The sequence below is a fragment of the Streptopelia decaocto genome, assembly GCF_964273445.1.
Source record: "Streptopelia decaocto genome assembly, chromosome: 3".
Lineage (NCBI taxonomy): Eukaryota > Metazoa > Chordata > Aves > Columbiformes > Columbidae > Streptopelia > Streptopelia decaocto.
In genome coordinates this window covers 90,567,983-90,591,546 of record NC_138656.1, presented here as the reverse complement: position 1 = coordinate 90,591,546, position 23,564 = coordinate 90,567,983, and the positions used below count along the sequence as shown (strand labels likewise).

The following is a 23,564-nucleotide window of genomic DNA, read 5'->3' as shown; positions in this document are numbered from 1 at the left end:
TTTCCTAAGAGCATACGTTAACTGCAATGGCAAAATTTGACATTTGTTACAGCATAACTGACTGCTAAGTTTAAAAGGTTAAATTTCATTGATGTACTTCTGTGTATCTGCACAGTAGTTAACACAAGTTTTGTCTCCTGCACACACCTGACTCTGAGTGAACTGCCTGCAAGAAGTCAGGCTGAATGCAGGTGCATTTACCTCCTCCTCAGACTGGAAGTTCCGTCCCTTTGTCTAATGGACTCGCATGTTGCCCTAAGGATATTCTTCCTCTCCCAACAGCCATAAAATGTTTCTGAGTGTAAATTCCAGAAATAGTTCAAAAGATTGTGTATTAAAATGGGAACTAAACTGGCCCTGTGGAAAGGCTGACAGAATGCCAGCCTGGGTGTCTCTAGATGATGCAACCTAATGTTCTTGAGAGGCTTCAGACAAGTAGGTCCTCTTTCGAGGTCCCTTCCAATCCCTAACATTCTGTGATTCAGAGGTCATCAAAGGCAAGTCTGTGTTGGGGGACAAGAGGAAGGATGACCCTGTTCATAGCTTGCCTAATAGGATTTAGAGTAACAGTGGTGATAGTTCATGGTTGAAACTTCAGCTCCTAACCGTGTTACTGTCTGGTTACTGCTTTTTCACTAGTTTTGGCTGATTCAGATTAGACAACCTGAATTAAGAGTCTTTTCTTGGATCATAGATAGATACTCTATGCTTCAGCTCGTGTCTGAAAACAGTGCAGAAAAGCATTTCTGCTGAATTTATATATTGTGAAGATGAAGAATGCCTGATACCGCTATTCTGGCAATATTCAGAGTGAGGAAAATGGAGAGCATGTGGCAGCTTCTGAACTTTAAAAAGTGCAATGTATTTGTGAGGTAGGCTGCTTTAGGTATGAGTATATTCACTCACCCAGCATACCTCTTCAGAAGTGTCAGCTCGCTTTCCAGTGCTCATATTTTAAAGAAAGCATGTTGTGGATTAACAGAATTTAAGCATTTTTAAATTGTGGAAGATTTTTTTTTAGAAAGAGGTATTCCAGTAACCAGGAAGGAAAAAGTATCACAAGTAAAAACCAGCATCCATAGCAACTAACGTTTATAATGTGAAGATTCAGCCTCTAAAAAAAGCACTTGTTAAGACTGGGTGTTTCTAACTTCACCAGCAGATCTTATTTCCTTGGTGGCATCATTATTCATCAGTTCTGAAGGGCCTGTGGATTTTTTTTTTCCATAATTGCTGTGCAGCTGTGGTGTACTTCCTTGAGTTTTATGAATAAATTGTGTTTGGGCACAGGCACATGGTTCCAGCTGTTGCTGCCACTCTCTTTGCTTAATTTCCCTTATTTTAAGGCAGAGGTAAAATGACCCAGCCACTGGTAGCCACATTTTTCTGATGCGAAGGCTGAGTCAGCACATTTAGACAATTTTTTTTCTTTTTATCTTGTAACTTCAGAAGTTAATTAAAAGATCTCATTTAGAAGTATTTCTAGTGTAACTCTTAAAAATGTATTCAGCTGTCCTTCAAATAAAGGAAATGTAGAAGTGCAATGTTCTATATTTACCAGTGATCACTCAAAAATTTTGGGACAGTCTCATCAGAAGTTACACATCATGATTTGTCAGGAAAGACTGTGTTTTAAGATTATGGGAAGTAAGTCTCTTCTTGGACTTTAACAGTTACTCAATTTAGCCTTAATTCAAATAATTATTGAAGAACACAGTGCTGAGTTTCCAGTTACTGAACTCCAGTATTAAAAATGTGTCAACACCTTTGCATTTTAACATACCATCACAAAATAAAATACTTGAACTAACTTGTGCATAACAAACATGACTGAAAAGCCTAGAATACAAAAAACCTCTACCATCTTACATGTCAAGGAACAAGATAGTGTTTGCCCACTCTATTTTGCATATCACCTAGAGTGAGGCACAGCTGCCTAAACATGGGATATTTTGCATTTCAAACTCCCTGCAGCAGTGCATTAAAATGAACAATCCTATATTTTTGGTTTGGTGACCATAACATTCCATAGGATTGAATACTTGAGACCAACACAGCCTTATACCTCTCAGTTCACCAAATCAAACTAGTTGGCTTTGGCTGTTATTCTTTTATGCTTCACATTGGCAGAGAAAACTCTGGGGACATCAGGTAGATGTAGGCAACTGAGGCAGAAGTGAGTGATTGTATTTGAATCAAAGATACAGGAGGCATCTATAATTTAAGCTATTGAGGGAGATTCTTTTACGGTGTTTAAAAGTTTCTTTGCCACACTTGACTCTCTTTGAGGAATCCAGAAGTCGTGTTCTGCCTTCCTCTGTTTTCTTTTTTTGGTCTTCGTTGAACTTGGTTCTCTCTTACAGAAGCCAGTAGTGGTGAGGAAAGCAACAGATTGTCTGTGCAGGTGTTATGCTGCAAGTTTTCTCTCCACGGAAAATATACTCTCACTGTAAATTTGGTTTTACTCTCTTTTGTATTCTGTCTTCTTTGTGTCACCTGGATAATGACATTCTCTTATATGGTAGTCTCACAGCTGCAATAAAAACATCCGTCTACCCTTCTATAGGATAATTGAAAAAGTATACACTGAGAGCAGTTTTAATTGGTTTGCTGCCAGGAAGGCAGAATACATCATGTGATTCCATCCTCATTCTAATACTGTTCAGAACTGTAATTTTACAGTATAGGATAGAAAGTATGTGTATTATATTTTATGATAATAGGAAGTCAGGAGGGACTGATAATAACTAGAGGAAAGCTTTAAAATCCGGAATATGCTTGGCAAATCAGAGATGTAGCCTCAAAAAAATAGGATCCAACACAGAAGCTACAGGTGTAGGAACTACATGTAGGGGAGAATACATCTGACCTGCAAAAAAAAAAATCAAATGATATCTACTTAGATATGTGCATTGCTTGGGAGTTGGAATTAGCCCAAATGCTGCTAGTTAATCAGAAAAATAACCCCTACGATGCTCTTTTCCCTTGTGAAATATGTAATTAATTCTCTTTTATTTCCTGGCTCTTGCTTCTTTTGGTCGCTCCAGTTAGTACTCTTTACCCAGGTTCCCCATTTTTCTGTTATCTTGTCTGCCTTCTTGGTTAGAATGCTTATTTGTTATAGTATACTTCACACATATGGTTCTTTCTGTTATCGAGCTAGAACACTGAGAATTCAGTTTTGTCGGACACATGGAACATGAACACCATATAAATGTCATTATTGTTTGGCAGCATGTGTAGAACAAATCTATATTTTATTTGGAATAGTGGTAATAGAAAAGCCAGCGAATTTACATATTAATTATAACCAAGCAAACATGACTGGATTGTCACTAATAGATAATAGTCATTTCACAGAGATGGGAAAGTGAAATTTCTTGCCTCGCTTAGCTGCTTTAAAATACTAGTATAAAATATCTGTTCCTGTTTCAGCTCAGAGAGGCAAGTAAAGCATGCTGTTATACAGACTGTATCACAGGCCTAGTTGGTATCTCAGAAGTTGTGAGTGATAAAGTAGGAGAATGGCTGTGCTCTGGAGAGGGACTCTTCAATTAGAGTTTTCCTTGACTGGTTGCTTTCCTTCATTAAAGTCTGTTCTCCTCCCATCTCATACTTGAAACAGAGGATTTTAAAAGTGGATGTCATTGCAGCTGAGCTATGTAGTAGGATGTGTGCTGTGATGTGCACTTGTGAACACTTGATCTTTGGTAAAGTTATTATTTTACTGTAATTCTATGATTGATATTTCTCATTAAAGTGATATAAATAAAAAAGTTACATGTATTTGACTAAGGGAAACTGAGAGTAAAACCATATTGATAGTCGTTCATTATTTCCAGTGTTTCATCCTTTTAATTTTTTGTATGTTTTGATTGTGCTTTTGCCTGTGTATACATCTGAGAAGAGAGAAAGAGTCTGGGGCTTGTCCAGCCTAAATGTAGAAAAAATTGTCATCTGCTTCATTTTCTTCTAAATGCAGGATGTTCTTTGTATATATTTACTATTTTGTGAAGTACAATTTGAATTATCCCAGGAACTAGGGCTTCCTCTGTTTTCTTTAGAAGAAAATTCCTAATAGATCTTCGTGTCAAGAAGATTTCCTGAAGGTTCAACATTTTCTACTTTGTCCTATCACACCTAACAAAATACTGCTCTATCTTCCATCCATTGAGAACACGCAAGGCGATAAACTTCCAGTGTGTCCGCAGATGTAGTCTTTTATTTCACGGTCTTCAATATGTCTTTCTTAAATAAGAGTAAGTAAATGAAGAAGGAACCATGTTTCTCTTCTCAGATGCTAGTTGAAGTTAGTCATTTTTTAGTCTTTCTAATATTTTGATGTCTGTATCACAAATCTCAGTGATGAAACCATTCCACCTGAGACAGCTCAAGTACTGAGGAAGCTTCCAATCTACTTGAAAAATAGAAGCTTTTATCATGGATAGAAGACAGTCATGAACCTCAAAGGTCTATTATTAAAGATACTGAAAAATGGCTATTAAGAGAAGCAGTAACCCTCCTGTGTATTAGTACAGCACTTCTATTTGTCCGCTATAGGTTCTGCTAGCAAAGCTTCAGTCTGAACTGAAGATTAGAAGAGTAAACTCAGTAAGCTGCAAATCTTGATGTAACTGTGACCACTGCATGTACAGACCTGTTAGTCTGCATGTATTTTGGAGTAATGGAAGAATGGCTGGTTTGCATCAGAGACTCAGGGTCCAGCCCCCTAGTTTGCTTGGATGGTAGTGGAGTCAGTGTCAGTTTGCTGAAAATATGGCTCGTTACCTTTGCTAACAATCATCGCAGATACTTTACTGGGGCAGGGAAAAGATCTTCTTGACCTTTAAATCTTATTTTGTGCAGTCAGGATGGAGTGCTTTACCAGCTGGATGTATATGTGAACTAAGATTTTTCGTACTTGTCTTGTAATGTTATACAGGGAAGTATTAGAGTATTCTCTTTCTCATCTTATAACTATTTAGTCACCTATTTACACCTTTTAAGCTTTAGGGTCCAGGGGACTGTTTTTCTTTTCTTTCCTGGTACGATTGTTCAGCTCTGACATTGGGGGTAACATTTTAGAATTTTTTTCATGAAATCATATGAGGTTAAACATTGTTTACAAGACAGCCATCTCAATGAGTAAGCATGCAACTGGTTTTATTTGACAGATTTATTTTTTTTTAATACCAAGCAGATCTCATATGATCACAGAGACATCTGTACACAGATATTCTAGGGGAAAAGGAATGGCATATTGTTAATTCTAGAGGAAGTCTCTACCTATAATGAAAGTTGTCACATTGGCATTTATCTTAGTGAGCTAAATGTTACCAGGGCTTATCCTCTAGTTCTGTGGTATTTGGCTTGATCATGCCATCTTCATACTGTTTAACTCTCTTGCCCTTTGAAACGGGCTTAATCAAAACTGCCTGTTGGGAATAGTCCTTAGCTTTTGCTAACTTTTGAACTGGGCCTGGGAATTACATGGGAAAATGCTAATTAGACTCATCGAAATGTCTGAAAGAGACCTTCACAGCTGGGGTCCATCAATTTAGTGATATAGATGACCAAGTTCCAGGTCCTAAGCTGTATCACTGTTTAATTTACTTACACATACCCATTTGGTCAGATTAAAAGTTCATCAGGCTCAGCATCCTGCCTCTAATGATAGCCAGAAGTGGTGCCCAGGGAAAAGCAAAAGGACAAAGTAAGCAAGTACAGTGCTTCTCCCCATGTACTCTTCCAGCTTCCAATTATTCGAGACTGCGATCTTGGCCAGATGTGTTTTCAGTGAATTTAGCAGCTTTCAATGGACTTCGCTCCCATTAGTGAGTGCAGTTTTCCCTTGATTTCATGTAAACTTTGAGCATCTGCAATATCCTGTGGTGACGAATTATGCAGTTTATCTGTGTGTTTGAAGAACCATTTCCTTTTGTTTATTTGGAACCTGCTTGCTCTTAATTTAATTTGGTGTACCCTACTTGTTCTGTTGGAAGATTTCTGTTTCCTCTTCAGTATCAATCAAGAATCAATAAGCATCTATTGTGCATTGCTGAGCTGTCTCTTCCAAATTGGAAGTATACAATATCACAGTGAAATTATTTGGTTTTTTGTTGTTGTTGTGTTTGGGTTTTTTTTCTCTGCGCCTTCCTAATAACTCCTCACATGGAACTTCCTTTTTTATCTTCCCTTTAGCTTTGAGTGTTGCCTCAAGATCTCACTCTTGCTCCTTTTGAACTGACCGGTCATTACATTTAGGAAGTTGTGATTGTGTTCGCAGACATTGTGGCTAAATACGGGACATATGGATTTTACCTCTTTCATAATTTTAAATACATCTACACTGTACTTCATTTGTCTTCCTTTTGACGTGTCATTTCATCTCATCATGGCTGTATTGAGTTTGCCACAGTTCACCCTTATCTGTGTTAATCTGTATAATTTGGTATTATCACCAGGTTTGGTCATGTACCTCAAAATGGTTTTCTTTATAAGGTTTGAGTGTAAACAATGTCTTGCTTGAGCCCAAGATTAGTGGAGAAGTAACTTTGCCTATACCTAAATGCTGGTGTGAACTCTCAAGCTCTTTGTCTTAAACTCTGAAAATGGCTGTTTGTGCATATTGAGTACAATTTACTTCAGCTCACAAAGCTTTCCGAATTCCAGTTGGTCACATAACGTAGGAAGCCTACGGGCATGGCAGGCCCAGCTCTGGGCAGGAAAGCACACACAGTGCTCTGAAGAAATAGCCAAGCCTGTTCTGAATGAGCTATCTGGGGCATCAGAAGCATTGCAGCTTCATTAGTGCGTCCTCTTGTTGTGATGTAAGGTTTTAAAGCATGAGCAAGGTGCCAGGTCGTTTGGATGTACTGCTTTCAGTAATGGTTACTTCTGTGCCATCTTGGAGGTTTCTGTGAAGACATACCCAGCTATGGATGCCTGGAAAAGATGTAGTAGTTTGGAAACTGCTAGGGCTGTAAACCTTTTGAATGGTAATTTTGATAAATGGTAATTAGCTTAAAATTAATTTAACAATTTTTATCTGTAAGGGGTGCCACACATTTAGCATTTTGAGAAAATATTCTGGAGGAACAAAGAAATATCCATTGGCAGTGGTAGAGAGCACAGCATCATCTTGGCTCCACATAGACATGTTGAGGTCCCAGTTTCCATTTAACAGCTGGAAGGGTTGTGTGACACCAGTGGGGTCAATGCTGAGGCTTGGGTCAGGGCACCTGTGTAGAGGAGAGAGGGTAGAGGTGGGCATGGACCTTGAGTGGGCTACTTGGGGAAAACAAGAAGAATGGGTGGCATATGTGTGTGCAATTCTGAGAGAGATGGAAGAGACTGAGAGTAATTCAGAAGCCAGGCTGGGGGTACATTCGTACTAAAGTAGGAATAAACCGAGATCTGTAGTGCGTCCTCGTGCTTTCATTTGACTGCGCTGCCTTCCAGAAGGTTTGTGGTCTGGATGTAGTCTACGAATAGCGAATCCTACTCCTTTTCAGAGTCAAAAGTAGAATACAGGATTTCTGGTTGCCTTGCTTTTTGTCAGCTTGGCTAGTGAATTGTTTGTATTCTGCGATGAGTGGGAGGTGTCCCATGCTGTGTCTGTGCTTCTGGCTCACCAAAAAAAAGAGAGGTCATCCTCTGCTGCAGCTACCCAGTCTTTTAGCAAAACTGATAAAGCTTATTGCTGTGAACCAAAATATTCTCTCCTCTGACTCTGCAGATGATCTTTGCTGGAAGGTCTTATAATTCCTTATGACAGACGTTTTTTGCTGTTTACCATTTATTAATCTGAACAGACTGAATTTCAAAAATATGATTGTTGAGCCAAAGATAAGAAATATGAAAACAGAATTAATTTGCAAACTAAATGTGACCTCATTTGGATTAAAGAGAGGCCTGGAAATAACCCGTCATTCGAGTCTTGCCACAAAATAGTCTCAGAGAAAAAGGTCTGACTGAAGTTCAACGTCCAGCCCTTTTTGTTCAAACTTATTTTCTTATCACTATTTCTGGATTTTTTTTTTTTCTGTCTGCTTGCTATTTTTGTTACTTGTTCTTGATTATCTGTGCCTTCTCTTTTTTCTTTTTTCCTGGCTCATAACATTTCTTTTCTATTGTGCACCCATACACATATCTGTCCATTCTCTTTCCCTATGTTACTTTTCCAAAAGCTGTTTACATTTTACTAATACATTTGCATAATATCTTTGAGGAAAGAGTTATCTTTAACTGCAGGTACAGTGTAATATAACATGAGCAGTTTAACTCCGTATAGATCTCACGGGTTCTGGGTAACTTCAGTTTGTATCATTGATCTAGTCTCACAGTTAGTCAGGACTGAAAATTAAAATAGTTTCATATGGCTGTAACTATCAGTGTTTTCTGACAGTGCAGTCTAGGTGGGATAGTTCTTCTTGATAGGTTTAACTTTCAGTGAGTATTTTTCCTTAATTTCTAGTTGAATGTGTGTATTTATGCTGTTATGCTTGTATGTTTACAGACATATTTAAGTGTGTCCTAGAATAAGTCATCCCCTTCTGGGAAACATAAGATATTACAATCACAAAAATATTTAGTAAGATACTAATTAAAATATTTATAAATTATGTAATTTCTGACTTAATTCTTTTTATTCACTGCAATGTAGTTATTAAAGGAAACGTGTTCTTTACCAAGAACTTTAAGCCAAGAATTTCAAGGAAGAAGGCACTACAGCAATAGAGAGTAAGCACAACTGAATCCTTGCTGGCAGGTGCAGTGTGTTACTTTGACATAGCAAACTGAATAAAGCTCCTGACATGTGAGTTTCCTTTCTTTTAAATGGGAGGCAGCCCTTGGGATTTGCTGAGCAAAGCTAAGCTGTAAGACTGAGCTGTCAGGGCTCCACAGCGAGGAGGCCATGAGTGCACTGCAGCTGCTACTATCAGTGAGAATATGTTGCAGGAACTGTTGCAGAGGATCATTCTTTATGAAAAAGACAGTGCTGACAGGTATCCAATGAGAAGAGGCAATAAGATAATCTTATAAAACAGTATTGATGCAGCAATATTAGAAAACATCATTTAGCGTAAATTGCATAAATGCTTATATGGCCTTGTAATTTGTACAGTGTAGCTTCATATTGTGAGACCTTTTTAAAAATTCTTTTATATGATATTTCTAAAATAGGCATGAATGCTAAGAAGTAAATTTGCAGTTGAGATACATGTGTTTAAGCAAATGGGGCTCCCTAAATGTGATCTTTCAGTTTGGATGAGTGAATATCCAATTTGAGAGTTGTTTGCAGTTAGGATAAGGACCAGAATTCACGAATGAAGAGTGATGAAAGAAGAAAAAACAAAACAGCTACTCACGTTGGTCAGTGTAGAACAGGAGGAGAGAGAACCTTGTTCATGAATATACTAAAAATAAAACTCAGTGTTTGTGTGAACAGGGGAAGCTTTTCACAACCTCCAAAGACAGATGTGGATGTTATACTGAAGAGTCAGCAACGTACATGTTGAAGTGTGTTTAAGTCTCCAAAGCACTTTATTTTTCTCCACTTGGCAGTAGTAGGTGTTTGTTAAGGTAATACTGTCAATGATAAAAAAAGTCTTCCTCCCCCATCTTCTCCTTTCCAGCTGCTTCTTTCTATCCTGTGTCTCTGTGCACCGCTATTTGTTGCAGGGGAGTAATTTAGGGTTCTGCTTACTGCAGAACAATGTTTAGATTTCTTAAAGAGAAGTGCAACTTAAAAGAGTTCAGCGACGGGTTCACTCTATTATTTACTGCATGGGGGAAATACGCCAAGCCAAACACTACTTACCTTCTCTCTGGGTGCCTGTACCCATTCACAAAGCAAACTTTCAGGCGTTCCGTCCCTGAATAACTCTGATAGCTGTAGAGTCTCTGTTTAAAGCTTGAGAGTCAAACTTTCAGGTAAGACTTGATAACTGTATGCAGAGCAGACTTTCAGGAGACAAAATTCTTAGGAAAAAAAAATAAATTAATGGAGTAGAATAGCAGGAGGGCTGGCTCAAGCTGGGTACCTGCACAGGGGTCCAACCTGAGTGTAGGAAACCATAAACTTTTATATCTTTACAAACCATTCATACCATGACTCAGTCCAACAGCAATGTTTTGCTTGGGGTTTTCTTGCTTCGCATTGGATCTTCTTCTCTGATTCCATGTAGGCCTTTGTTTTGTTCACCTGTAGACATTGTTTATTGTCCATAACCTTGCAGGTACTATTTTGTCTGAATCAATCCTTTCTTCCCAGCGAATTGCAAAATAGGCCTTATCTTGCTAGTGTTCAGTGTAATTTGTAGTTGCTTTTGGTAAATACAAGCAGAACTTTACAGCTTGAAATTTTAGCAAATCCAGCTTACCAAGTAACATGAAGCAGAGAGTATATTAAAAATCATACAACCTTGTATCTGTAAATAATTCACTATGTTTATTGTGCATCTGTTTAGGCTAAATGATTAATATTAAACTTAAATTGGGCTCATCCACTGACCTGTGAGTAGTAAAAATATTGCCATACAGCTCACTTATTTAGCAGGGAGAGCTCAAAGTGAGCTCATCCAGGCTGTTGTATTTATAGAATGAAGTGGTTGACTCATAGTCAATTGCATACAGTAGGAAAAGTATGCATGAGACTCCATGCGCCCACAAATTAACGGTGTTCAGTGTGCCATTCTCCTTCCTTGGGGGTCTCCTGGAAGGAGTTCTTGGCCTGGCTGCAGCTCAGGCCCTTCCCTCCTCTGGAGCCTGGGACAAACTGCTGCTGGTTTGGCTGGGGCGGGAGTCAAGTGCATCCACCTCACTATTGCAGCTGTTTGTATGATGCCTAGTAAAGTAAATAAATCAGGGAACTGTTTTGACCAAAAAAACCCCCTCTGTTTGCTGGGTTATATTCCAGCAGATTCTGCTTCTCCAGACTGCTGTCTGGCTTTTCTTCAGCAACTAGGGTGTTCCAGAAGAACAGGTATGTTTTAATGACAAGAAGGTGCTGCAGTCCTGCATAGATAGCTTTTGGGGCTGGAGAAGAGTATGATTCCTTGATTCCTTTTGTTTGAAGCTAATCTGAAAGATGTACTCCAGAAACAAGCTTAAGGTGCTGCAATTGCTAATGGCTCTTGAGTTCATGAAAACAGACTAAAGCTACTCCAAGGTAGGTTTGGAATAGCTCCAACAAAATACACATAGTGTGATCATCTAGTACTCTGCATTGTTTACTCCACAGATCCTCTTCTGTTGTGCCACATGGTTTGGTAATGTAGACATACCTGCAAAATACTTAATTTGAAGAAGACCTCATGTAGCAAGCGTCTGAGACAAGGGTATTAAGGCAGCTACAAAGATGTGCACAAAAGAATAGTAAATTATACAGAAGTATGTGCCCAATGTAGCTAACCCAGTCAGCAGCTTTATGCTGCTACTTTGTACAGTACACTCATTGGCCATCTTTGCATATTCTTAAATTTTAGTGTAAGAAACCAAAGAAACTACCTTAGAAGGGCAACTAATTTACAACAGTTCAGAGTTTTCTTAGATGTCTACAGGGAGCATATCATTGATCCTCCTTGTGTGGTGAGGCCAATGTATATTGTGCAGAGATAAAGAAAGAAGTTTTGCTCTTTACCCTTTTATGAGTTTTGTGTACTTACTGAAGGTTGATGTTAACTTGAACTTGCCTTTGCTGTCAATATCCAGCCAGTAGATCCAGCTCAAATTTCCCAGGATGCCCTTTCTCAGGATGCTTCCTTCCGTTCAGTAGGTTGCATAACATTCTCTCACCTATTTATTCTAGACCCATTGATTTTTTTACACTTCACTGTACAGTGGTCTAGCTAGAACAGAAATATGACAGTTGTTTTAATGCACAGTACCCTATGGGCTGGTTGTATGGACAGTTGACAGGGAAGTGGGAGCTGTGGATTTTGATCTTCTGTAAAAGGGAGAAAACTTCTTCAATTAAATCTATCATTACTAAATTTTATGCAAAAGACAGCCATTTCCTACTTTCTAGCTGTGTTTTGAATTTGCCTTAATGAATTCTGAGCAATGTATGCTTATTTTAAATACAGACCAAGCCACCTCCTCAGATAAATATCCATCAGCAGACTGAACACGTCATATCTGTGGATCGTAGCAGAGTCCATGAGAGATTTATTGAAACCCCAATGTTCTGGTTTCAGCTGGGATAGAGTTAATATTTTTCCTAGTAGCTCGTATAGTGCTGTGGTTTGGCAGGCAGGTGTTCAGCCATCTCCAGGAAAGCAGGACTCCATCACACATAATGGTTACTTGGGAGGACAAACGCCATGAATCTGAACATCTCCCCCTTCCTTCTTCTTCCCCCAGCTTTATATACTGACCATGACTCAAATGGTATGGAATATCCCTTCGGTCAGTTGGGGTCAGCTGTCCTGGCTCTGCCTCCCCCAACTTTTGGTGCCCCCCCAGGCTACTCACTGTTGGGTGGTGTGAGGAGCACAAAAGGCCTTGACGCTGATGTAAGCACTGCTCAGCAGTAACTAAAACATCCCTCTTTTATCTACACTGTTTCCAGCACAAATCCAAAACATAGTCCCATACTAGCTACTATGAAGAAAATTAACTCTATCCCAGCCAAAACCAGTACACCCCATTTCCTGGTCTGAGGTATGCATTTCTAGGGCCATATTAAACTACTTACGGTGGTCTAAGAAAATAAAGATAAATGACACTGCTGTCTATGTGGCCCTGATGAACATGGTCAATACTCACAGCTTCAGAAGATAACATTGTTCCAGTTGTCATGTGACAGAAATAAAGCTAAAGGTGCAGCCTTTGTGCAAGTTGATGGACTGCTATGTCTTTCTTGCAAACACTTGATGTTGCAGTAACCATCTGCAGAATATCTTTAGAGTCTAAATAAAAGCAGCAATAGCCTGCAAAAACCATGAAAGTATGGGCATCTAAAAAAATACTATGTTCTGTGAAAGCAATTCTATTTGTCAACTGCTGACAAGAACAGATCGGCTTTAGGCTGTCTTAGGAGCCCAGCCCTGAAAAGAAACTAGTTTATTCCTCCTATGGAAGAAACTTTATTCAACACTAACACTAAGGCAGCATTAACAGAAACCTCCCCACTAAAAGGCAGATAGAATTTTAAACAACTCTAGCTGAAAGTCAAATCCATTTGTAGTATTTACTTAAGGAAAGCAAAAATAATGTGCTCGTTAAATGAGACAACTTGTTTTCCAGTAAGGTTTTAATCTATTGATAGGTATGCAAGATACTTAAATTCAAAACTACTGTGGAGTTTGACACTGGAAACTTAGAGCCAAATTCAGCTACTAGTTTTGTTCATGAGTGATGCAAGAGAGAAATTCTGTAAAAGCTCAAATATTTATGTAAGTCAAAACATGTATTATGGTTACTTTGTGTTGCTTCACCTATTATGTAGATTTTTGCTCATCACACCAAAGAACTGGGCCAAAAGGAGGTGTTATCGAATGGAGATAAATTGTATGACTCTGTGTAAGCCTTGCAATGCTGACTTGTGCACTGAGTTTAGTACTTAAGTTTCCCACTATTTAAGTACTTGTGCATGAAAACCAGAAAAGGAGAAGATAAATGATGAACAGAGTTTTACCAATGACATTGCTAATGGGTGGGTGAGAGCAAGATGAGGGAGCATTTGTGAAAATAGCGTAATCAAGTCCAGATGAAAGTGGTAGCTCTGTAGAGAGCTGAAAAAGGTTACGTCTGTGGTCTGGATGTGATTTGTATCTGAGAGCTTCACTTCAAGATTATTCCAGTCCTTTGTGACCAATAGAATCTGTGTTTTTCAGTGACAAAAGAGGAAGCTTCCCCAAGGAAAAAAATGTTGAAGGAAACATTTAAAACTAATTCAAATGGTTAGATATCACCAAGAAGGTACAGGAAAGTTAAGATGTTTGCTTGCACACGAGGCAAGTCTGGAATAGAAGTGTAAATGATGGCTCATATAAGTTATTCTTGATTTTTATATTTGCAGATGAGATTAGACAGAGACATTGTAGAAAGAGAGGAAAACTGGACCATGAGTGTGCCTTGTATAACCTCTTCATGGAAAGTTGCATGTATAAGTTGTCTGACTGAATTCGTGAGTCTTTATAGTTTGGAAGGTCTTTCACTTTTGAATTCTGAGGAAAAGTATAGCACAGTAAATGACATGCGTTACACCAACTTTTGAACTGAAGTGATATTTCATGTATAAAATGTACTGTAGAACTCAGCCAGATGGAGTGAATAAAGAATAGAATATCTATTACTATTCATGGTGAGTGTCTTAGGGTCTTTAAAATATATTCTATGATTTCTTTCTGTAGATGCAAATTGTTGAAATAAGCATATTGATTTTTTGGGAAAGCTTTGAGTTATTTTAAAAAGCTATTTACATTCGCTAAAGCCTCTCCACATAAATACCAAGTAACATTTGCAAATTAAGATTACCACAAGAAAGCTTAGTGACTTTTCCTTATAAACACATTTTACCTGACTGATTGTATGCATATTAATGTATTTGAGTGGATGTTAAGAACACATATTATCTAGGAGAACAATACTCTGTTTTCAGATATCTCATGCTTTAGGTTGTGTTCTTTTTCTTATTTTTATGAATAAAACTTGATCTTGCATTAAGAATTTTTCTTTCAGTTTCAGTCTAGGAATATGGGATCAAATAATTACCAAAAAGTAATTACCAAAAAGTGTTTTGGAAGTTGATTTTGTTTGGTTTTTAATCCTTGACAGTGACAGTTTTGAAGTGGGAAAAAAAAAAGTATGAAATGATGATGGCAGGATGGGCCCTGTCAGGATCACATACAGAGCAAAGTTTGCAAACTACAATATCTAAATTTCATGAGGCAAAAAGCAGTGCCAGTGTGAGCATCTTAAGCCTGATTACATTTATTTGGGGCATTTATTATTGAATAACAAAGCTAAATGGTAGATTGTGGTTAGTCTTGTATAAATTGTAGCAAGCAAGAGCTATCAAAAATTTCGGTATTTTTTCTTCTTGTGCTGGCTAACGTCTATCACCCAAAAGAATGAAGTTGTGTCTTTATGTTTCTTTTACCCTAACAAGTCTCTTAAATGAAAATGTATGTTATATACTATTCTACATAGATTATTTTTTCCACTTATTGAAGTATTATTTAATTCCTTTTAGTATTTCATTAATGATCTTAACTACTAGCTCTGGATGGTATCAGTGAATGTTGGGTAGTCTTTTAGATTTCCATGAGATAAGGTTACATTGTAGATAAGGACCAAGGTGCGATTCAGAGGTCTATAAGGAGTCCAAACAATTGTTCACTTGTGTTTTCAGTAAGGCATTGCAGGTAGCCTTGCTGTGGTATTTTCTAGATGTGAAAGAATAGAATTTGAGTTTTCTGAAGTCTTAATTCTCAAGTATATGATTGTTCTGTAGGCTATGTAAGAAATTATTTCAATAAGGCAATAACAGATGATGCTTTCTGGACTGCCAGTGTGTTCCATGGAGTTGATAGACTATTTTAGAAGTCTGTGTTTGTGGATGTTGTAATGTGAGAGTTTAGTGTTCAGTGAAGAATGTAAAAGTATACCTAAAGCACATGACTTGATTGAATGTGGATACAGTCCTTCATTCTAAAGAGGTTGCTAACTCTTCAGAATATGTTCATCTGTCTGCTTCTGTTTCCTCTGTGTTATTTGGTTTGATTTTTATTGTGCTGTTCTTTATCTCTGAATAATTCTTTATCTATACTGTTCAGTCACCACGCCTGGTGCTGATGGCATGGTGACAGTGCAAACAATCGTTTTGTTATCCTTTATATTACTGGCATTTGAATCAATGTTTGTCTTTCAACACCTTCGTGAAAAAAGGAGAATCTATTTATTAAAATGGGAGATTTTTTGACTCCTTAAGACATGTGCCTCCTGCAAACACTGTAATCATTACACAGCTCCCATTTTCCAAGAGAGAGAGAGATCATAGCAAAACCAAGGAGCAGTCTAGAGGAATTGTTAGCCTGGAAGAGTGTACAGGGTTATATCTGCTTCACCCCTGTGAAGAGACACGTACAACAAAGCATCATGAAGTCTGTCTAGAGCATTCTCAAGCAAAATCTACAGCTGAGGCAATTTCGCTCTCTTCTTAGATAGATGGTTACGGTACTTCTCTGCTTTTTTAACCCCAATTTGCTCTCCTCCAAACCTAAATCCTTTTTGCTACAAATTAAACCCATTATTTGCGTTATTACTATGGAAAAGTGATTGTCCTGTTTACAGCATTCTTTCCCATAGTTGAGATTCACCAGCATGCCCTGTGTTTACTCTTTCCTACTATTTTTTTTTTCCAAACTTTCTATCATTCTGGTTTGGAGAAGAGAGCAGATACCTAGAAGCTGACAAAGTTCCATTAAAAATACGATGCCCTCAACTAGATGCTGTTTTTCACTGTTCTCATCAGTGGCTGGTAAACCAGAATCATTTGTTCAATTTGCATTTGGCTCATCCCAGAATGGAGTCTGGCCTTTTAAAAATAGCTTTGTGTTATAGACTACGGCTCGCTCTGTGATCCATGATAATCCCAGGATCCTCTTCTGCAGTAGTTCCACAGGGATTATTCTCTACTCTTTAATTGTGCTTTTGATTTCTCCATTTGGAGAGCACCACACTGTAACATTTATTGGACATGATATTTTTAATTGCTGTTCTGATTGATTTAAATAATAAAAAACTATGCATGGCTACCTTCTTCCTGCTGAGAGGAAGAGGCAATTCATCAGTGCAGTTTTGGAGCCACAGGCTGGCCTGGCTTCAGATTGTCCTGTGCCTAAGATTTTGGACTCAGCTGAGATAGTAGTTTGCATTTATATAGCCTCTCTGGCTTAGAAATGCTTACAGCTTGCTCAGAAACGTGATGTGTGACACTAAGCAGTAGTTAGCCTGTGTGAACATCTTCAGCATTGCTGTCTATGAAAGTGAATCAGGAAGGAAAGATCTTTCTCGTGACATGTTATCTGGCTTGGTCAGGCACTGGCACCTGTTGTTTGGGGGTCTTTCACAAGACGGTGATGATGCAGTTTGGAATCAGAAGTGTTTTTGTCATAGTTTCTTGATAATTGTATCTGCTGAGTTCTCTGAATTGGTGGTGCTTATGAAGCTTTGTGGTCACCTGCTTTCTTGCTGTGTCTGAGTATCCTAGACAGGTGGGTTTGGGAAGACACAGTAACATCCTTACAGGTCATCACTATTGATTTTAATTTACCAGAAACAGAAGTGTATTTCTGCAATGTTTTATGACTCCTCTTTCTGACACTGCTTAGGATACAGGATTACAGTCTGTTAGGAAATAACCTTCTTTCATTTCCTTGCATAGTTCCTCCCAGTCTGAAGTGAGATAAAATCATTAATCTGCCTTGATTTCCATCCCTTTAAAATGGTGTAGTGTCTCAGCCATCCTGAGGTGCTTCACCATGACTATTGCTGCTTTCCTGATGTATACTGCTCCATATTCTGCAGAAGGGTTACAGGTCAGTCAATGAGAATGTTATTGGGATGGAGCCCTTTGTAATCCTAGCTCTCCAGACATCTATCAGCAAAACCAGAAAGAACCATAGGTTGTTTGGGGTTTTTTTTAACTGAAGATGCTGATTTTTTAAATTCATTACTTATTAAGGAAAAATCAATAGGCATTACTATGAACTCCGTTCAATTTAAAAGAAGCTATAGAGAAATGGAAGAAAAAAAAATTCAAACAGAGCATTCTACTGAGACAGAGCTTTAGTAGAACACAAGAGTATTAAAAACAATTTTAAAAGCCATAACTATCTTAAAGATGTGTAGGGTAAAATCATAGAGTTTCAGAGGTTAAAAGTTATAAGGTATCCACACTGAGTTATTGATACTGTATAGCTTGCTTACTTTGGAGAGTATTTCAGCTATTGTTAACAATGGCGCTTTAAAATGGTCAGAATGAAGGATATCAGAGATTCCTGATTAATATCATTAATAAGGCAACAGTGCAAACCACCCACCCCCCAAAAAACAAACAAACAAACCTTTACCTTTTGAGGTAAATTTTTACATATGAATGTATTTTATTTCCAAATACATTACTTTGCGTGTATAATAAGGAGGAAATAGTACGCGAGGAAAATGAGGCTGCCTTAAAGTGGACAAGTGAGTTGAAGGCTGGTGTTCTCATCGTGCAGAGGCTGTGCGTGACCCCCTGGCTCTAATTAAAGAATGTTACCACTGAATTCAGTGTGTCCGCTATTACGCACAGCAGACTGAATCCCTCCCAGCGCTTATACTGGAGCAACCCCATCAGCTTGTTCCATTGGAGTAATTGAAAGCAGAATGCACCCAAAGAAATACAAATAATTCAGTCTTATGTTGGTTTAGTTTAAGTTAACTAATCTACAAGGCATGGTACTTCCAGAGTTTTGCCATCCTGTTTGTGCAATAAATAGTCTTAAATTGTCTCATCTGAATATAGTATAAGCAGGCAAGAACATTAGTTATAAAATGACATTAACACATTTTTCTCTCTTTTTTGTTAATATATGAGGTAAGCCACAATGTTGATTATTAACAGCCTCCTCTACACTGCAGAGTGGCTTCTGCAGTTCTGCAAATTGGCTGGATTTGAAGCTCTTAATTATGCAGTATAGTGTGCTCCATAAAAGCAGAAATGAGCGTGACTTGGCTCAGTTCTCGTAAGAATAAATTGTAAAAATTGGACCTCTGTTTGATTTGAATTCTGGCTTCACAGAGGACATGGACATTCCATGCAACAGGCTTGGTGAGGACAAATAATTTACTCCATTAAAAAATCAGAATACGTTCATAGTAAAATCGTAAACCTGGCAGAAACCCACAGCTCTTGGGATTCTGCAGAGGGCCGGGACTCGTTAACAGGGAGGGCCTTTCATCATTTTCTCTCAGAAATAGACAAACGTCTTAAATCCGAATATCTCATAAATCATAAGGAAGGGAGTTGTTGTTTCTTCCCTGCATTCACCAGCCACACTTGTATGTGTCTAGAACTGCTCACCTGCATTTTAAAGTTGTGATCTGCCTGCTGGAGAAGAACAAGGCACGGTCTCCAAGCCATGCTGCTCCTCTGGCAGCAAGGCAAAGGATAAGGGAGAGTGAGAGGAGGGTCGTCTTTTGGTTTAGGCTCTGTGTTTAGGTTTTATGTAAATGTAGGTGTTGGATAACAAATTATGGCAAGATAGTGTTACCTTAAGTTTCCACTTATACATCGAGGAATTTAGAAGATGTTACTACTTCTGTACATGTTTATACCATTTTTCTTAAAGTGTGAAAGCAGATAAATCATACAAGGAAAAAAAAAAAAAAACCAGCTCCATAAAAACAGCTCTATAAACTGGAATGTTTTTTAAATCTCCTAGAAACATGTTTGGTTAAGGAGATATTATATCAAATAACTGAGTGTACCTTTGTAGCTGTTGGAAGGCTGTAGCAGTGTAACTGATATTGAAAGATCCTGAAAGCAGTATTAACTATCCACTGTGTCACAGTGATGAAAAGTAAAATGTCATTTTTGCAGTTTCTTCTAAAAGTTTTAAGTAAGCTATTCAAAGAAGACTAGTATGTTTTGGACTTCAACTGTTGGTTTTTTTTAAACTGACAGCAAAAATTCCTATCTCAATCTAGTCCAAAGACACCATTGTATATTAAACATACTAAAATAACCAGTGTCAAATTCCTATAACTGTTAACTGTCATTTAAACTTTTGCAAAAAATGCATGGGGTGATCTGGTTTAAGTTGGAGTTTTTTAATTTTTTTGTCGTTGGGGTTTTGGTTTGGTTTTACAAGCAAGAAAGGTAACGTGATGAAAAACCTTAACAGGCTAATGCGCAGCATTAGATTTGTTATCAACAAGATGTATTAAAATGGAAACAATGAACTAGTGAAGCCATTTTGTGCACGGGATTATTAAATTTACAGTTTGCTGTTATTAATTTGTTAGGAGGCTTTAGTTGTTTGAGAAAGCTCATACGAACTCATTTTGCAAAACCAATTATTAGATGAAATGCCCGTTATCATTGCCACTGGAGGACTAGCTCTGAATCAGGTCTGTGTCACAACTGGAGTTGGCCGAATGATCCAAGTTCAAGCCCATTTACCTAACAGAATTATGAGGATGATGCTGACATAATGAATAGGTTCTGCTCAGACAAATGAAGTTCCCTGGAGATAACTGAAATTCAGTGCAGGGTTGTTCCCTTCCTCTACTTGATATGAAGAGCTTGGACTCTGGTAAAATCAGTCCTCATCCTTTTATCAGAATTACATTACATTTATGATTTGATAAAATTCACTCTAGTGACAGTAACGCAATTATAAAGATGCTTAGACTTGTTGGTTCTGGAAGACATTGTCTCTTAAATTATGCTTCTTCAGCAGGTGTATTTTGTTCACTTTGAGATATGTGTTAACTAGAATAACATGCTAGCTGGAGATAATACAGAACCGAATCCTTTCATGGATCCTACAAAGAATATTGTGTTTTGTGGTCAATGTTTTATGAACAAACACAGGAACTATCCTGTATAGTCGATTCTGAAGGATTCTTTCCACCATTTTTTTCTTCTGATTCATAATGTTGTTCATATTTATACTTGTGTGAAAATTTTGAGAACAAAAATTGTTTCCATTTTTCAAATGCAGTCAGTGAACCATATACCAGTGTGAGTCAAAGACGAATGATAATATGGAGAACTGTTCTGTTATCAGACATTTAAAACAAGATAGCTTATTAAAAACAGTCTCAGAATGAAAGCAATTAATTTTACGTCAGTGTTAAGATTTTCAAAAGGTAAACTGTTCCCCAGTGTAAATTTCTGTTTCACCACCATGTTCTCAGAGCACCGTGAGAACCAAGAGTATTTTTCTGTGGTGAGTGTTTTTGTATGTTCAGTGGCAATGTGAACCGCGTTCAATCTGTGAACAGAGAGCTGTAGCTCTCAGAGTGCTAGACATTTTTCAGAGGCATTTTGGAAAGGCTTTCTGTTGGAATATAAGAAATAATTTGGCTTGTGCAGCCAGCAATGTATATGTAGCACTTCATGTAGAACAGAACAGAATCTTAAAATATTTTTCCTATTAAAAAGTGTCATGGGTTAGTATTTGTCTTGTGTATATAATAAAACAAATATTCATCCTTTTAGGGTGAAAAAGGAGATAAAGGAGAACCAGGACCAGAAGGCGCTCATGGAAAAGAGGTAAACTGAATGATAATGAAACAGTCAAGTTACAAACTGTTTTGGGGGGTGGTTAGGCAATGAAATTCAGCATTCATGTGAGGAGAGTTGTGAATGTAGGAAATGTGTATGCCTTGAAAGTTGACATCCACAGGATGATGGGGCAAGAAAAAGAGATGCACTCAGGTGAGATCCAAGTTCTTAGGGCTTCGGGTAGGACAGAAGAGCTGTGGGTAAGGGTGTGATGGGTTTCATGATATTTCTGCTGAGGGCTTATGAGATAAACTGAAACAAACATGAGGGTTAAAGCAACACAATATAGATGAGAATCATTCCTGGAGGCAGGGTAAAGCTAGGCCTGGGGCCTTGATTTCTGAAAAAGAAAATACAGACTGGTAGCCATTCCTGGGTGAGAGCCATAGATGTGCCACAGGCCTCATGTGACAGAGGATTTGAGTTAAAATTTCACTTTTTTTCTATGCCAGATTTCACTGCCTACTCTCTTCCGTATTTTCTCTGCCATATTTGAGGTAGAGCATGAATCTGTGTCTAAAAATACTGGATAATCTTGGTCACTGAGTTCACATTCAAGCTTGAACCTGAGCTAACACTATAGACATGCCCAGTAACAAACCTTACTTTTGCCTAATTTATTTTTAAATTTAGTTTTTTTTAATATATATTAAAACAAAATAAGAGAGCAGAAAATCAGATTTTTTTTTTTTCAATGCAATACTAAAATGGCCAACCAGCAAGATTTAAAAAAAAAAAAAAATCAAGCCAACAGTTTTCTTTATCCCACTCCTCCCCTCCTGTTTTCTCTTGATCTAGCTGGGGGTCAGCCTTGGTTTAGGTTTTAATGGAAGATATGGTTGGCTCTCCAGTTGCAAACCATCACAGTTGAAGGCAGAGAGGATCTTACAAAGGGATATGAACCTGACTGTCCAAATTCTGTGCTCAATGACTGGCATTAGGACTGAAATCCTGATACAGGATTTGGAAAAACCATTCAGCAAAGCTTTTTTAAGTAACTTTTCCAAAAGAGTTAAAGCCGTCAGTATTTCACACAAAAACTCTATGACAGCCTAGCTGGGTCTACTGAAAATGCAGTAAAACTGAGTGCATAATTATGACACATTTTAATGTCGTCTGGCTTTCTATGCACACCGTAACCATAAAAATCTTTTTGCTCTTTTAGGTTCTTATGCTAGATAAATCAGGCTTTTTTTTCTTTTTTTTTTTTTTTTTCTAATAGTGGATGTCCTCCATATGAAAACATATACTGTGTACTGAGCTGAAACTACGTTTAGGTATTAAAGAGGTATTCTCTTGTAGCCTGCCTGTCTGTAAAGGTGAACCATATACTTCTGCCATGCATACATACATGCTGACAGCATGGAAAAAACACATCAGTGTTTCTTTCCATAGCTCTGGGGACATTTCTGTGTTGGTCTTACACGATCTCCTTTACTACATGTGATCTTGTTCCATAAACCTTTTAGGAAGAGTAAGGTATACCAAGTATCTCGTGAACTCTAGGACATATTTGACATAGTGGCACTATGAAAGTGTAAAATATCAAACCTTTATATTTTGAAATATTTACTGAACTGTTGTAATTTGTCAAGAAATGGTAGATTATCATCATGGGGACTGTTATTAAAACATTTTGAAAGTAAAATTGCATAAGGCAATATAACATTACATTGTTTGAATCCACACATAAATCCTTTTTAACAACACTTACATAAATTGCTTTGGACTCAGTTATCACGATGCATGGAGATGCCAGTCATTAAGTTTAAATTTAAAGGACTGTGTATCATTGACTCTTGGTTGCTATCAGTGTCTGTCAAACTCATTCCACATACAGAAATGTAACATCTGATATTTCTGAAATAATCAAGTTGATCTGCTTACATGGTTGTAATCTGCAGTGCTGTATAAAGAAAGCCTGAAAACACTTAAAGCCGGCACTATGGGCTGCTGACAGCTGTTGTCTCTCTGCCTGGGGGAGTGAGGCTTTCTGTGCTTGCAAGTGAAGAACTTGAAAATGATGACTGCACATTTTATCTTGCACAAATGGTAGAAACACATTTGAATTTATTTTAATCAAGATCTGGAAAGTAAGTTTCATGGAAATTAATTTTGGTTTGCTAGCTGTTTCTCCTTGTGTTTTCTTAGCAGTACAAATGTTCTTGCTAGAATGGAGCAACATGACAGAGGGGAAGCCAGTCCTGATTTGGAGACAAGATGAAGTGAAAAGATACCTAAAAAGCTTAATTCCCTCATCCCTCACTGCTTGTGCTAA

At 37.8% G+C, this 23,564-nt stretch overlaps 1 protein-coding gene across 1 annotated transcript in view; it reads left to right on the top strand.

Annotated features, from left to right (window-relative positions):
- The window catches only part of COL19A1 (collagen type XIX alpha 1 chain), a gene marked incomplete at both ends in the record, with an annotated part of 187,590 nt that overhangs the window by 65,477 nt on the left and 98,549 nt on the right, over positions 1–23,564 (top strand). The window contains one exon of the mRNA XM_082048168.1: positions 21,221–21,274. Coding sequence (XP_081904294.1) covers positions 21,221–21,274 — 54 coding nt within the window. The remainder of the gene's footprint in view (positions 1–21,220; positions 21,275–23,564) is intronic.